At 32.1% G+C, this 16,360-nt stretch overlaps 2 protein-coding genes across 2 annotated transcripts; one reads left to right on the top strand and one right to left on the bottom strand.

The window, feature by feature from the left end:
* Positions 1-181: 181 nt before the first annotated feature.
* Positions 182-1,530, bottom strand: LOC25482426 (uncharacterized). Its single transcript, XM_013610979.3, has one exon. The coding sequence runs from the start codon at positions 1,353-1,355 to the stop codon at positions 354-356; it is 1,002 nt and encodes a 333-aa protein (XP_013466433.1). The 5' UTR covers positions 1,356-1,530; the 3' UTR covers positions 182-353.
* An 11,020-nt stretch (positions 1,531-12,550) lies between these two features.
* Positions 12,551-16,183, top strand: LOC25482425 (scarecrow-like protein 1). The gene is made up of 3 exons (XM_013610978.3): positions 12,551-12,722; positions 13,676-13,747; positions 13,840-16,183. Exon 3 carries the CDS (start codon positions 13,880-13,882, stop codon positions 15,656-15,658), a length of 1,779 nt encoding a protein of 592 aa, XP_013466432.1. The 5' UTR covers positions 12,551-12,722; positions 13,676-13,747; positions 13,840-13,879; the 3' UTR covers positions 15,659-16,183.
* Positions 16,184-16,360: the final 177 nt, after the last annotated feature.

The raw sequence follows: 16,360 nt of genomic DNA, 5'->3' as shown, positions 1-16,360 counted from the left end.
ACCTTGTCATGTTATTTTTTATTTTATTTTGGTCAAATAGTTTAGTGGTTAGAATCTCAATCCTTATCTATAATAATGTATATCTCTATCAACTGAACTATGTTGACGGGAACACATTTGTCGTATTATTTTATTACCAAGTAAAACAAAATAATCAATGTGTAGATTAACATAGCAACCATTTGAATTCACTTCATTCGTCTCTTAAATTCACAAAATAAAATTCCATTTATCATCAACACTACAAAAGATATAATAACAAATATAATCAATAAACTTAAACATACATTAATGTCTCATGGTACTATCATGTAATAATCTAACATCATAACATAACCAAATTTGATTCCTACTCAAACACGATAATTCTCCAATTGAACATCCTTAGCCGTCAATGGAACATACTCTCCAAGATAAACTTCAAGATGATCAGCCAAAGCAGATTTATCAATATTCTCATGATGATAACTCTTGCAAACTAAATAAAGCACAGTTTGCAAAACAAGTCCAAACAAGAACAAACAAGACAAGAACAAGAAACATAGTATCCCATAACCTGTTCTGTCCACATAACCAAAACACCATCTTCCATTCACAACCACTACCTTAAAAACCAACCTTATCAAAACAAATGAAACATTAAGCACCAAAAATATAAATATTGATAAACCCATTTTCCCTTTTATTAATTCCTTGCTTTTCACCATAGCTTTGATTCCGTAGAAATCTTCCAACACTGTGACAACACTAGCTAGTTGCCATATCAAAGTAAGGTAAACAAATCCAATGAAATAAAATATCATTATGAAAATCAACAAAACAATACCACCACTTTTTATACTAATAGTAATTGCTAACAAGATTATAACAAAAAAAGTTATAAAATTGTAAGCAAAAAAAGCAGCATAGGCACATAAAAAAGTGATCATGAGTCTCTTCCAAACCTTAGGAACAATTTTCATCACTTTTTTGAAAGAAACATCTTTGGAAGTGAAGATTGATGCTGTTGTGTAGACAATAGCTGAGGTAGAGAGAAGTGAAAAGATGAGAAGAAAAGTGAAGTAAACTAACTTGAAAAGCAAAAGAGTGATGAATTGTGAAGAGATTATGTCGGTGAGTTTTTCATATTTTGGTGTGCCTTGTTGAGTATGGTCTATTTGTTCTTCAGTGTGTTGAATTTTCTTGAAGATGAGGTTTGAGACTTCTATGTGGAAGAGGAAGATGAAGGAGAGAGGTAGGAGAAGAGTTAAGGTGATTTGTGTGAAGATTTTTCTCCATGAAAATATGATCTTGAAGGATTCTTTGTAGCAACCAAAGAAACCAAGAAATTGCATGTCTTCTTGTTCTTTGTCCATGGTTTTGTTTTGTATTTGGTTTGGAAAAGAGATTGTGTTTTGGTGAAGATGAAGAGAGGCGGAGAAGTCTATATTGGTAAAGAGAGAATGAGTCAAATTCTAAAACATTGATCTAGATTGAAGAGTTTGGTGGACTAGTATATGCTTTTCTAAATTATCATCCATGTTTTTTTTTCACAATTTTTTATACTTTTCTTAATGAATGAATTATTGCGTACTTTTCTTTTAAAATAACACATCAATGACCGACAATCTATAGAAGATAAGTCCTCGTGAATTTAACTCAAATGGTAAGGACAATGTATAATATAGAACGGCTACTACAAAAAAAAACTATAGAATGTAATACCTGAGAAGTCTTGAAAGATATATTTATTAACAATCAGAATCTATTTTGCACTTGTTTATGTTGGAACACTAGTTCAATCTAGTGAGAAAATTGATTGAGAATAATTACTACATAGGAACTAGTGTGGTTGTGTGACTTAAAAATGTCCCACATTGGTTAGTCACCCCAACTAGTAAGTGTTTATATAAGGGGAGAGTGACCTCCAAGGGTGTGCCCTTGGGGTACCCACTTTTGTGAACGGGTGAACGCTTACAAAAACATATATATCACGCGCGCCGCCGTCCGACCGGGCCGGGCTTGGGGCGTGGGTCGTGGTGGAAAATGAAATATATTTTTTTGTCACTTGAAAATGATAAATTAATTTAGTCATTATCTGAACGCGTAAGAAACGCGTAGGCTTAATCCCCAAGTATCTCGTTTTTGTTACGAACTCCTCCTATAAAAGGAGAGCTCGCTCCCCTCATTTAACACATCGAATTACACAGTTGAAACTTCCTGTGCGATTCCTCTCTTCTCCCTTCGACTTCTGTTAACGAGTCATTCTTTTCTTCCTCCTCTTCTGTCCCTTTCGGTTTCAATCAGAACGGCTTCGTACCGTATTGAATAGTTTAATCAAACGATTAAACTATATTTGAGGTGTATATCTACGAGCGGTTGTATATTGTGCAGTATATAATCGTAACAGTGATCTGGGTTGTTTTATCCTGGAGACGGCGTGGTTGTTAGTCTACCTTGCACAACTTGGGTAGTGCCGCGAAACGTCTTAAAGAGAGCGACCTGGTCGTGACTCAACCCGGTATTTTCTTTTGGCAGTTCTTATTTCAAAAACAACAGTTTGCCATAATAAAAATCACTTTTTAGATTTTTTGTTACAAAATTAGTTCAATCATTTAATCCGTATTTTCTCTTTGCTTTTAACGGCTTTTCATTTGAAGTTGTTTTTAAATTTTCTTTTTTAAATTATGATTTTTTTAAAAGTTATAACAAACGGATGCAACAATCTTAAAAATATATTTTTTTTTTATAAAAGTGATTTTTTATTCTTAAAAAAGCTATAACAAACGGACTCTATATCTAGCACAAATAAGAATGACAACCAAGGACTTAACTGTTAAAGCAAGAATATTCAATCAAGAACAAATCTAACAATCTAATTGTATATCATATCTACAATCAAAATAAAGAATAAAGATAAAGAGAGTAAATGAACAAATGCATCATGATTGGTGATTTAGTTTGATCTAAATATGTAAGCGGAGAATGCAACTGTGGAATTGAAGCGCAATTGAAATTAAAAATTCTAGAGTCTCACATTGGATAGTATAGTATATTAGTGAGTGTAAATTTAAAAATAGTAGTCTCACACACATCTTAGTTTCCAACATTATATAAAGATTGTTCATTACTCTCTTCAAAGGGAACCAAACCCTTGAGCATTTCCAAGCTTTCTCATATGCTCGACGCATGACAACAAAATCTATACTTGTGGTTATTCGCCCGAATTTGTCCTAATTTGATAGATTTTCCCTGCTTTGGTTGGGTTTAGATATCAGTTTGGATTCTCTTTGATTTCAAAATACAGGTACACAAGGATATGGTATCCACTCCGAACTCATACCCAAACTCGTTTCGAATGTAAAAAATTACTTTATTACTCATTGATATTTGCCATGTTATAAAATTTGCAATTCATATTTAAAAGAGCAATCAAATTTTTCGATTAAATTAATGTTAAAATAAACATATTGTTGGATAATGCATTACAACATTGCCCTCGAAACTAAAAAAAAAAAAAAACTTTCTTTTTTATTAAAAAATAATTCACTGCGGGGATGGGGATAGAATTTAATTTCTCACCTATGTTAAGTATAGGTACTGTAACAGGTAAGTATAAGGGAGTTGGAGATGAAAACAAGGAAGATAAAAGTCGTCTCCACCTTGCCTCATTGTCATGCTTGCTTCGGAGCCACTTACCATTTCTTTTATGTTCATTCTGTAATTTTTTCTCTTTAAAGAAATTTTGTCCCTTCGAGGGATTTTTGTCTCTTCTGAAAATTTCTCAATTCGGTTTATGAGTGGTTATAATATCATTGTCCCTTTGGTTTAGGAGTAATCCTAATATCATATTTATGTGCCAAATTTTTTCAAGAGACCAAATTTTTCTTCCAAAAATCATTGTGATTATTAATATTATTGTGCCATTGCAGAATAGCATGCATTATAACCCATTCTGACAGAGAAATTGCCATCAGGGAAATACATCCACATGAGTAGATAGGAATTTGCTTAATGACAACTTGATGAATAGAGTAGCAATTTTTATCAAAAATACATCCACATTTGTTTTGCTCTATGATCTAACGACACTTACATTGCGGATCTGACACATTAACTGACATGTGGCTGCTAAGTTGTGCCAACGTGTCAGAGATACAATTTGATGAAGACGAACATAAATCATGCAGAAACGCGGGGAGATGAGAACGATACAGTATCAAAATATTTTAGACTTTCAATCTATAAAGATTTGGTACTTCAAAACGTTCAGCTATTTTCAATTTTTTATTTTTGGTACAAAGCTATTTTCAATTATTTTAATATTACGATTTATAAAAGTTTGTTTGTAAAAGTAAGACTTTTCAAAACTAGTGTAAATATTCATTTCATGAGGAAATTAATAAAAAATAAATAAGCTCCTATCAAAGTAGCTTTCTGCCTGGTAGGGGAACGGCTGATAACTCAATTGTTTTGCAGGAAATTATTTATTTCATAAGGAAATCTAAGAAGAAGAAGGGCTATGTTGCTTTCAAGCTCGATTTAGAGAAAACTATTGACAATGTCAGATGGGACTTCCTTAATTCTTGCCTTCAAGAGTTTGGATTTTCAGATATCACCATCAAACTTATCATGCATTGCGTCACTTTATCAACTTTCTCTATTTTATGGAACGGTAACAAAATGCCCTAGTTCAAGCCTACATATGGTCTCAGACAAGGTGTTCCGCTCTCTCCTTACCTATTCATCCTTTGCATGGAGAAGCTCTCTATTGCTATCAACAATGCAGTGCATCAAGGAAATTGGGAACCTATCCACATCACTAATGGAGGGCCTCAGATATCTCATCTTCTTTTTGCAGATGATGTGCTTCTTTTCACCAAGGCAAAAAATTCTCAATTTCATTTCATCACTGATTTATTTGATAGATTTAGCAGGGCATCGGGTTTGAAGATTAATATTTCCAAGTCTAGGGCCTTCTATTCCTCAGGGACTCCGCAAGAGAAAATCAACAACCTCACATCTATATCTGGCATCCATAGCACCACTTCTCTTGGAAAATACCTGGGCTTCCCCATGCTTATGGGCCGCCCCAAAAGAAGTGATTTCAACTTCATCATTGAAAAAATGCAAACTACGTTGGCTTCTTGGAAGAACCGTCTTCTCAACAGAACAGGTAGACTGGCACTAGCTACTTCTATTATATCTTCCATCCCTTCCTACTACATGAAAATTAATTGGCTCCCTCAGAACATATGTGACTCCATTGATCAAACTACACGCAACTTTATTTGGCGTGGTTCTAGTAACAAGGGTGTTCACTTGGTAAGTTGGAAGAAAATCACTACCCTAAGCGTTATGGTGGTTTGGGTATTAGAACGGCCCGAAACTCTAACACTTGTCTTCTTGGAAAGTTAGTTTGGGATATGGTGCAGTCCATAAATAAGTTACGGGAAAACATTCTTTCTGCAAAATATTCAGCAGGGCCAAATGTCTTTCATGCGAAAGCTTCAAGAAGCAACTCACCCTCTTGGGCATCTATCATTCGTGCCAAAGATATTTTCAAAAATGGTTATTATTGGCGCGCAGGCTCGGGTTAATCCTCCTTTTGGTTCAACAATTGGTGTCCCCATGGCCTCCTTGGTTCCGGTTATTGACATCCATGATATCCACCTAACGGTTAGATATGTGATAAGCTTCAATGGCCAACACACCCAATCCCTCTACACTGCACTACCTCAACCAGTAGCTGTTACAATTAATAACTTCCATGCAAATTTCAATTCAACCATTGATGACACCTTTATTTGGAGTCATAACAAGAACGGGGTTTATTCAACAAAGAGTGTTTATTTCTGGCTTTTCTCCTCCACGGATTCAGCTAACAGTTTTTCTCCGATAAATTCGTGGTCTTGGATTTGGAAATTACAGGTACTGGAGAAGTACAAACTCTTTCTTTGGTTGGCTACACATAACATGATTCCAACGTTATCTTTACTGCACCATAGAAACATTGTTGCATCTGCAACTTGTGGCAGATGCGATGAGGAAGAAGAAACTTTCTTACATTGTATCCGGGATTGCAAATTTTCGAAGAACATCTGGCAGAAGTTTGAGTTCTCAGACATAAATTTCTTCTCTATCAACTGTTGGCAAGAGTGGATTAAAAGCGGTGTCAACAACCCCCGTTCTACCATCTTCCTTGTTTGCCTTTGGTGGATTTAGCGGCATCGCAATCACATGTGTTTCAATAATGATGTCTGGTCCATCACGCGCTTGAGCTTCAACATTCACAACTCAGCCGAAACAATCAGGAAGAGTTTCCTGAATACTAATAATTCTGCTACAGAACGCTGGATTGCATGGAACAACAACAACTACAACTGCCACATTCTCAATGTAGATGGCAACTGCCTTGGCACTCCAATTCGAACAGGCTACAGAGGATTAATCCGCAAGAAAGCTACTCTTAATTACTATATTCTTAAGTGTAGTCATTTTATAAGTTGTAAAAAATTTATCAAGAAAGCTACTCTTAATTATTGATTAATCCGTAAAAAATTTCGATTAAATGACGCTTAATTTCCCTAACGTTTATAAGAAAGCTACTCCTTTTTTAAGTGTGGTTTAACTATTGATTTAATGTTCTAATTTAACTGTTATTTTGATATTTTAAAGGTATTTGTCACTTATACCCTTTCTCAATTACTCTTATCTTTTTCAATAAAACTAATAATGCTATCTATTTGGAAAACTAAAGTTTGTTTTTTTTTCTTCTTAAAATAAAGTTTATTTTTTATAGAACATATTTCGTTTTTTATTATCTTCACCATTCAAATCTATGTGACACAGTGTGAATATAGTATCGGTTGAAACCATAGTTGAAAACTTAACTTTGGTAAAATGAGTTGAAGGAAAGTTAAATTTTTCTTAACTTTTGATTAATGTGAAGCTGATATAATTTAACGTGTGTTTAAAAAAAAAAAGAATGTGTTGAAGAAAAAGTGAGTAACTAACGATTGTTTGTTAGAACATAAAGATAACACAATAAATTTAGGGTCTTGCTAACTTGTGTCCTTAAGACATAAGATAAGAAACTAAATGTTGAAATTTAACCTTGAAAATTGTGCATTCATAACAATCTTAAAAACTTATCTTTTTAATACAATATTTATTATTTAATTCTATTTTAAGATAAGATCTTTATCTTGTGCCCTAAAGGCACAATTTAACATTTCCTATAAATTTCGTATCAATTGCAATACTATTTTTGGGTTTTAGTAATTTTCAGATTATATAATCTAAAAATCCCAAAAGAAAAACATTTGAATTATATAATTCAAACATTGATATTTTTAAAAATAAATAGGGCGCATGAGTTTCATAGGAGGGTGTGAAAAGAAATAGTCATAGAATAATGGTGAGCGCTGGTCCATAAGCTTTTTGCTTAAGGACAGTAACTCTGTAGCTCAACGGCACTACATAATAAACCAAGAAAATTGCTAAATGTATCCCCCAAACCCCCCAGCTTCAAACACACCTCTCTACCTTTTGATTGTCGCCTAACAAAATTTATCTTAAAATTTAGATAATTAGAAAGAAACAATCTACAATCAGACGTAATTTTACCAAATTTAGATTGGTTTGTTATCCAATATATCATCAACCACTAACTTACCATCTAGTTCAGTTAACACCTTTGACATACCCATTTCTCCAAGCCAAACAATAGCTTGCTTAAGCCAAACAATACCATTGCATTACTAGTTGAACTTCAACACATTTGATTAATGAAGAGAGAAAATATTAAAAACATTTAGAGTGTTATAATAAATATAAATAAATTAAACTATAAAATAGTACTCCCTCCGTCCCGCAATAAATGACATGTTTGAAAATGTGCAATTTTGACCTAACTTACTTTGACCATATTTTTCTACTAATATACAAAGATAAATAATATCATATAAGATGTCGTTAGATTCGTCTCGATGAGTATTTTCAAAATATCAAATTTTCATAATTTTTTCCAATATATTATTCAAAATATTTAAACTCAAAATTACGCATTGATATGCGTAATTAGGTCAACTGTGTCACTTATTAAGGGACGGAGGGAGTAATATGTAATTAATTTTTAATCATCCAATGAATTTGTTTTAACTTTCTCTTAAAATTGAAGGAAAATATGGTGACATAGTATAGTCTAGATTAAGTTTCAACCCAATGAACTAAGTTTTGCACTCTACTGAAATAGTTTTGGAAGTCAAATTTTTGTTAAAAACCCTAAGGGCCGTCATTTGAGAACATTATATTATTGATGCAACCTTCATGTAGTTTCATTCAATATAACGGCTTTGATTTTTGTATGTTTAATTAAATTCTTTGGTTAGGTACAAACTAAATCTTGAATCATAAGCCTAAAATATGACTTTTATAGGCTGTATTGCCTAAAACCGTGTCTCAAAATCTCTTTAGTGTCTTTGTTTTTGTGAAATATAAGATGTGCTAAAGCCTAAAATACACAAATGTGTATGATCCCAAGCCAAATAGGCCAATTATGAAGAAAAAAAAGTCAACAATTGTCCATGATGTGGCTCCTACTTACTTCATTTCTACACATTCAAAATTCAAAAAGTAATATGACCATAGCTAATTTTAAAGCAAATTCCATTGAGACTTTTGTATATATAGGTGATCTTTTCTACTTCAGCATAACTATGACAATGATTTAATCGGTGTCAGGTCGATTACAGTGATAGAAAATCAATATGTCTTATATCGGTGTTAGGTCAATAAAAGTGATAGAAAATCAATATATGCTTCATAAGATGTGTAAATAATAGATCAAAGAGTAATAGTATATATTTATTCACATTTTTACCTAGTTTATGTAAAAGATCTAATTGAACATATCTAAGTAAAACTATTCATACAAAACTATTTGTTTTTTCTTGTTGCAAAGAATTGGTTTTAAGGGTAATACTAACTACTAAACTAGTAATTAATGATAAAAAAAAACAGGTTAAGGTAATCATTTAGATAATTACTCAAACTTTAGATAACTTTGAAATATAAACCATCAAGTAGCTAAATTTTTCTTCAAAAAATCATTATGTCAACTATTTTCTTGTGCTGCATTCCAACTCTCCTGGTTTGGTCAATTGTGGATAAGATGAAACGACAACGATTAGGACTTCATTATTAATAAATATAACTTATGTGGATGTTAACCTCTTGGATTCTTACCAATTCCACATAATACTGATTAAAAAGATTAACGTGATTAGTGACATATTGATCCGTTTCACACAAATATATACAAAATTATTTGACACTAGTCTTCTATCCTCCCCCACTAGATGCACGTTTAGATAAGTTAGCAAAGTAAATATTTTAGGTGAAATATAATAAATAAAGTGTTTTAAACAAATGTTACTTTAATTAAACTTTGTTGAAATGTTTGTTATAACTTTATGGATAAATTATTATGTGAGAAGGACTAAATTGTAATTTTAATTCAGTGTTTTTTGAGGGTGTAACGCGGTAACAGAAATGATAAGGAAAATTGTCAACTGTTGCCTACCAATATTGGTGTTGGTGACAAGTATGGTTTGAAGTTTGAACATGAAAATGATTTGTCCAAAAAAATAAATAAAACAAGAAAAGGAGACAACTTTAAAAACTAAGACGTAGTCAAAAAGTACCACGATTTCCCATTTTCTTTTTTAGTCATATGAGTTTTTAAAAATATATTTGATTTTAATGTCTAGTTGTACCTAGAAGATGTATACTAAGACCTTATCATTTAGATATTTATATAAGTATTTTTTTTTTTTTTAGATATCAGCATTGATTAAATGTACTATGTAAAAGCAATAGATTGATTTAAGGGTGATTAATTTGAGCCTATTAAACAAGTAGTTTAATCAAAGTTTTCAGTAGAGATTAGCCGCTACTAAATATAATGTGATAGAAAAATCATTTTATACGCGACATTAGAAAATTGAAACTCTTTTAATTCAATGTTATTTCATGTAAAAAGTGTATAAACATATTTGAATTGATCTAAAGAGAGAGTAAATAAATATAGAATAAGAGTACGAGAAAATAGTTGTACAAACATATTTTTAATCATGTATGTATAGTATATGGTTTGATTATTTGAACATCTTGATTGTAGTTTTTGCTTATTTTGAGTGTTTTAGAGCGATTAAACTATGATTAAGAGATCTCATGTTTGCTTAAGTTTTACAAAAATTGATTGTGAATATTTGAAAGAAACACATAACATGGGAGTTGGTGATGATGAAAGGTTATACGTCATGCTACACGCGGTTGAATATTTACGAAAACAAAACAAGTGGCTTGCTTGCTTTAATGCTGTTTGTCCAATCCCACTTCATGAGTATTTTCTATTTCTAGGAATATATTTGGAGTGCACTATAATTAACCATTTTAGTGTCTAAATAAAATGCTTATATATCTACAAATAGTTGTGCACGCCATCGAGTTTTCATTATAAGCAAAAATAGTCAACTTCACAACTGTTAAGAAATTTAGATAAATATACTTAATATATTTTTTTTTCATAAGAATTATAGGTGTATACATAAGTGACATTCATTATAATTTATTTGATTAGAATAACAAAGATATTGTCTATAAATTTTAATTCAACTAATAAAACTGTTGATATTGTTAGGCCGAACGTCTTAGTTGGGGTTTGAACCCTACATTTCTATTTGAAAAATTTGATGAAATTGTTTGTTTAAGTAAATTCTAAAAATTATTTTAAGATCATATATATAAAGTAATTTGAGTAAAGACTCTTTCTAATGTGTGATAAAAAAAAATATAAAACTCAATTTGATAACTTTTTTTTTTTTAAAAAAAAAGTCCACTAACAATCCATCACAATTAGAAAGTTAAGGTCAAAGACTACCGTTGATGTTCAAACTTTTGTTGTAAATGTGTCCTAAACTTATCTATGTTTATCAACGTGAAAGCAAAGTTTTTCAGCTTCTCTTTTTTCACGATCATTATTCATTGAGATGCGCATTTAACATATCTACCGTCAAACCAAACAGATCAAAAATCAATTTCTACATCTCAAGAATCACTTAAAAATACACTTACTTACTTCTAGAATGGTTGCTTGTAGGCGTGAAGATTAAGGATGAAAAATAGATAAGATGGGCAGTGAATCGTTTCCATTTGCAATTTGCACCGGCCACAATGGGCATCTTTGTCATTTGGTCCCATATATAGTAGTTAGAAACAGACAAGTTGGAGGTAATAATATCAAGAAATTTCATTAACTAATAAATATGTGAATTTTCCACTTACATTCCACTTCATTGGATTCCAGAAGCTCTTATTACTGTTTCTTTTTCAATAAAATAAACAAGTATAAAACTTGTGTGCATTTTTTAGATAGTTTGTATGATTCCTGACTAATTATTTTTTATGTTATAACAAATTTTAAGAAAATCATGGATATGAGGATATCAATATTTATTTAGTTAAGAACCATGAAAATAAATATATGTAGGAATGCACCTAAGTTTTGTCAAACAAATAATAGGCCTCCTTACTTGAGTTTATTGGTATTTTGTATATTTGTATTAGACATGTTAAAGCAATTAAAAGTGAATTTTTTATTAAAAAATTATATATTTAATATTAAATAGACAAGTTTTAACACAAATTTACATTTTTAATTTCTAGACACGTGCAAATTTACACATGATAAAAAACTCTATTTATGATAAAATTAGATAATATGGTGTATAATTGTGAAGATTAAGTCTTCGAGTTTGTAGATATTACCAAAAAATAAGAAATCTTTGAATTAAATAAGGTATAATTTGTCAAAATAGTAAAGAATTGTGTATTAGATATACTTCAACATAAATTGCATTTTCAAAGTTTAATTTTACCTCAAAATCACTAAGTTAAGATGATCACAATATAGAAAAACAACACATCTTAATCTAAATTCTTAAGACATTAAATATATATATATATATATATATATATATATATATATATATATATATATATTTAACATTTGTTTTCATCCATAGTCGATGTGAGATTAAACGCGAACCTAACAATCTCCAATTCAAAATTAAATCTCTTACATCTTATACTTACGTCGTCGTTATTATCAACGGAACATGCCTTTAGACTACACTGTCAGAAAGACTTCCTACAGAGAGATCCAATATCTAGATCTCAATCCTACTCTTCTGTCTAGTTGAATTAGGGCTCTCATTATATTTATCGAGATAAATCGAACAACTAACATTTATCGACTAATTTAAATATCAAATTATTTTCTTTCTACAACTATAGACATTCCTTTATGCTGAAAAAATGATAGTTCTGCTCCTTCCATAATAACTAAAACTATAGAGTATTTTGCCTAACATTAAACAATTTATGTATTATTTTATTGTTCCTATATCTATCTACGTATCGTTTCCAGAACGCGCCTCATATATATATTTATTTATGTATTTATCCTATTCGTTGATTTTCACCAAACAAAACACAAACAAACAAAAAAATATTGATAATATATGAATGAAGTTGCCTTGTTATAATCTCTGTCACTTGGTCAAAAGCTTTAGCTAAGTTTCTTTCTCTCTTTTCTTCTTCTTCTTCAATCCATTTTCTCAGCTTCTACCAACAAATATTTGCTTCACTTTCTTCATTTCTAGCTGTATATCATTCAGGTTCAGACAAATATTTCTATATCTATCTTACTTTTTTTTTCATTATTACAAGTTCTTTATTTTTGCTTCAAATTCTTCCTTCTTAATTATAACAAGTTTTGGATTCTCCAACATGGTTTTTGTTTAACCTTTAACTATTTCTGTTTCTTTTTTTTTTTTTTTTGTATTTGGATTTGGAACAATATATATCAACATGTCTCTGTTTTTAATCTTTTTGTTTTGTCTTAAAATAACGTTGTTTGTTTGTTACCTTGTAGATTCTTCCTATGTTAAACACATAAACATAGTCATAGGTTTCATCAAAATTGTTTTTCTTTTCTTTTTTAATTTTTACTTGTTTTTTCACAGCAGTAATAATAAATATATCATGTTACAAGAGTATATAATTTTTCAACTTTGTAGAAATTCATCTTTGTTTTGTGGAAGATAAGTTTAAAGAATAGTTATGTCTTGAGAATATTTGATCAATATGATTTTTTTTGTTTCTTGAGCATTATGATTTATCCAGCTAGTATTTACATGTCTATAAATATAATAATTATTTTTGGAACGATATGATGTTCTTTCCTATGTTAAGATGAACATTTTGTCAACTATGTCCATTAATGTTTTGACCAAAGCTAACAATAAAATTTTATCTAAAATGATGATTGAATTCTCTTTACTTTACAATAGTTTCAATTTGAGTATGTTCAAAATCTTAGTGGTGACAAATTTCTTCAAGTCTAAAGTTCTTAGTTACATCGGTTTTCTATTATTTCTAGATAAAATCTTCTGCGAATTTGAATAGTTATCAAATATCAACTAACTTATTCATGAAAATCGCAGTTTGTAAAGTACTAAACTTGAATTGCATTTATTTTGTATGTTTTTGTCATTCTTTATATAGATCGGTTGTTCTAACCAAAAGCATTTTCTAATGTTGTCTTCTGCTTTTGTTTATCCTATCTCAGCAAAGGCGTCGTTGAAGATTCGGCTAAATTTTCATCAGTGAGCAACTTGATCTATTATACTATTTCTATAAGGTATGTAGAAAAGAAGAAAAAAAACTTGGTTAATGGATTGCAGAATTTATAGCGTTTTCATGACTGATCTTTTTTTTCTTTTTTGTGTACAGACTGAAATTTTATGTGAGCTGGTTGAATTGAACGCAAACCATGTCATTGATTATATCTCCGGAGTTGGCTGACGCGTCGTATGGGAATGCCAAGTTATACTCGTTAAAGGGAGCCGATGTTACACCTGGCTTGTCCTCCCATGATTTTGCTCCTGATAAGCATAGAAGCATGTACATGAATGATTCTTACTCGAGTGAGAGTTACGAAAAGTACTTCCTTGATTCACCTACAGAGGAACTGATAGAACCGTCTAGTTCTGGGATATCAGGAAATTCTGTTCATGCTGATGGTGATTCTTCCTACCAGCTCAGAGCTAATTCAGGAGGTTCTATGATCACTGATAACCCGTTTGATACTTATGTTTCGTCTACAAGGCAGCGTGATGCGTATCAGTCCAACTTTGAATCAGATTTCTTGGAAAGTGAAAGCCCTGATTGTTTTGAATTTGACGGTGATATGCGATTGAAAATACAAGAATTGGAGAGGGCATTGCTTGGTGACAATAATGATGAGTGTGATGACGATGAGGAAAACATGTTTAGGACTGTTCAGAGCATGGAGATTGATCCTGACTTTGCTGAGTGTGCCAATCCCATTCAGAACAAGTCGCATCATGACTCGCCAAAGGAATCGTTGTCCTCAGATTCAAATCTTAGTAGCACCAGTAGCACCAAAGAAATATCACAAAACTTTCCTCGGACCCCGAAGCAATTACTATATGAATGTGCTAGCGCACTTTCAGAAGGAAATGAAGTAAAAGCCTCAGCTATGATCGATGATCTCAGGCAGTTGGTTTCAATTCAGGGAGAACCTTCGGATAGAATTGCAGCCTACATGGTGGAAGGACTTGCTGCTCGTTTGGCTTCATCGGGAAAATGTATTTATAAAGCTTTGAAATGCAAGGAACCTCCGTCTTCTGATCGTCTAGCAGCAATGCAGATACTATTCGAGGTGTGCCCATGTTTTAAGTTTGGATTTATTGCTGCAAATGGTGCTATCTCTGAGGCTATTAAAGATGATAAGAAGGTTCACATTATAGATTTTGATATCAACCAAGGAAGTCAATATATAACCCTGATACAAACACTTGCTTCTAGGCCAGGGAAGCCACCTTATGTGAGATTGACCGGCGTTGATGATCCTGAATCCGTGCAACGATCTGTTGGAGGCCTAAGTATCATAGGACAAAGACTTGAAAAGCTAGCAGAAGTACTCGGATTGCCATTTGAATTTCGAGCCGTAGCATCAAGGTCTTCAATTGTTACTCCATCAATGCTCAACTGTCGTCCCGGGGAAGCCCTTGTGGTGAACTTTGCATTCCAGCTTCATCACATGCCCGACGAAAGTGTATCAACTGTAAACGAACGAGACCAGCTTCTCCGCATGGTTAAGAGCCTTAATCCAAAACTTGTAACAGTTGTGGAACAAGACGTGAACACAAACACTTCCCCATTTCTTCCAAGATTTGTTGAAGCTTACAATTACTACTCTGCTGTGTTTGAGTCCCTTGACGCCACTCTTCCGAGAGAGAGTCAAGATAGGGTGAATGTTGAAAGGCAATGCTTGGCGAGGGACATTGTGAATGTCATTGCTTGCGAGGGCGAGGATAGAATAGAAAGGTATGAAGTCGCTGGAAAATGGAGGGCAAGGATGAAAATGGCTGGATTCACTTCATCACCAATGAGCACAAATGTGAAAGAAGCAATTAGAGAACTCATTAGGCAGTACTGTGACAAGTACAAGATAATAGAGGAAATGGGGGGACTTCATTTTGGGTGGGAAGACAAAAACTTGATTGTTGCTTCAGCATGGAAGTGAATATGACAACCCTTTTTGCTAGAGTAAATAGTCATTTTGGTACTTGAATGCGAGTCATTGTCACTATAGTCCGTGAATGTTTGAAAATTACAAAACCATACCTGAATGTGTTTTTTATTAGTCTCTCTGGTTCTCGTATGTGTCTTTTGTTAATTAGTTTGATCCTCAGATGTGTCTTTCGTTAGTCAATTTGGTCCACAAAATTACTAACAGAAGACATACTCAAAATGTTTTTGTAATTTCGATAATTTCAAGGACTAAAGTGACATCGCATCACATCGCCTCACACGGACCAAAAATGACTCTTCACTTTTTTTTTGTTATATAGACTCTTTTGGTATTTGGATGCTTGTTTAGTCTATTTATGTATTTAGGTGTGGTCCAGAATATCCATATCAGATGTATACTAACGTGCAATCTTAAAGCTGATATGAACTTTCATGTGACAGTGTATGTAGTATATGACAACATAAAACAGCTATGCTTAGGCTTGTAATTACATTGTTGCTTGCTTGTTTACCATAATTTTGCATTTCTTCTGTTGAGTAACTTGTTCACATAAGGATGTCACGTTGTGATAGTTGTATCTAACTTAGGTGTGTTTGGATATATAACAACTCTTATGATACAAGTATTATTATATAAGATATTTTTATAAACAAAATTAGAAATGGAAAGATAGAACCAGATTAGTTGAGTCAA

This window comes from Medicago truncatula, chromosome 1 (assembly GCF_003473485.1).
Source record: "Medicago truncatula cultivar Jemalong A17 chromosome 1, MtrunA17r5.0-ANR, whole genome shotgun sequence".
Taxonomy (NCBI): Eukaryota; Viridiplantae; Streptophyta; class Magnoliopsida; order Fabales; family Fabaceae; genus Medicago; species Medicago truncatula.
Note: the sequence above shows the minus strand (reverse complement) of the source record. Positions and strands in the feature narration are given on the sequence as shown.

Excerpts from the sequence above, each read along its gene's own strand:
- LOC25482425 (XM_013610978.3), top strand. The coding sequence starts at position 13,880 with ATGTCATTGATTATATCTCCGGAGTTGGCTGACGCGTCGTATGGGAAT.
- LOC25482426 (XM_013610979.3), bottom strand. The coding sequence starts at position 1,355 with ATGGACAAAGAACAAGAAGACATGCAATTTCTTGGTTTCTTTGGTTGC.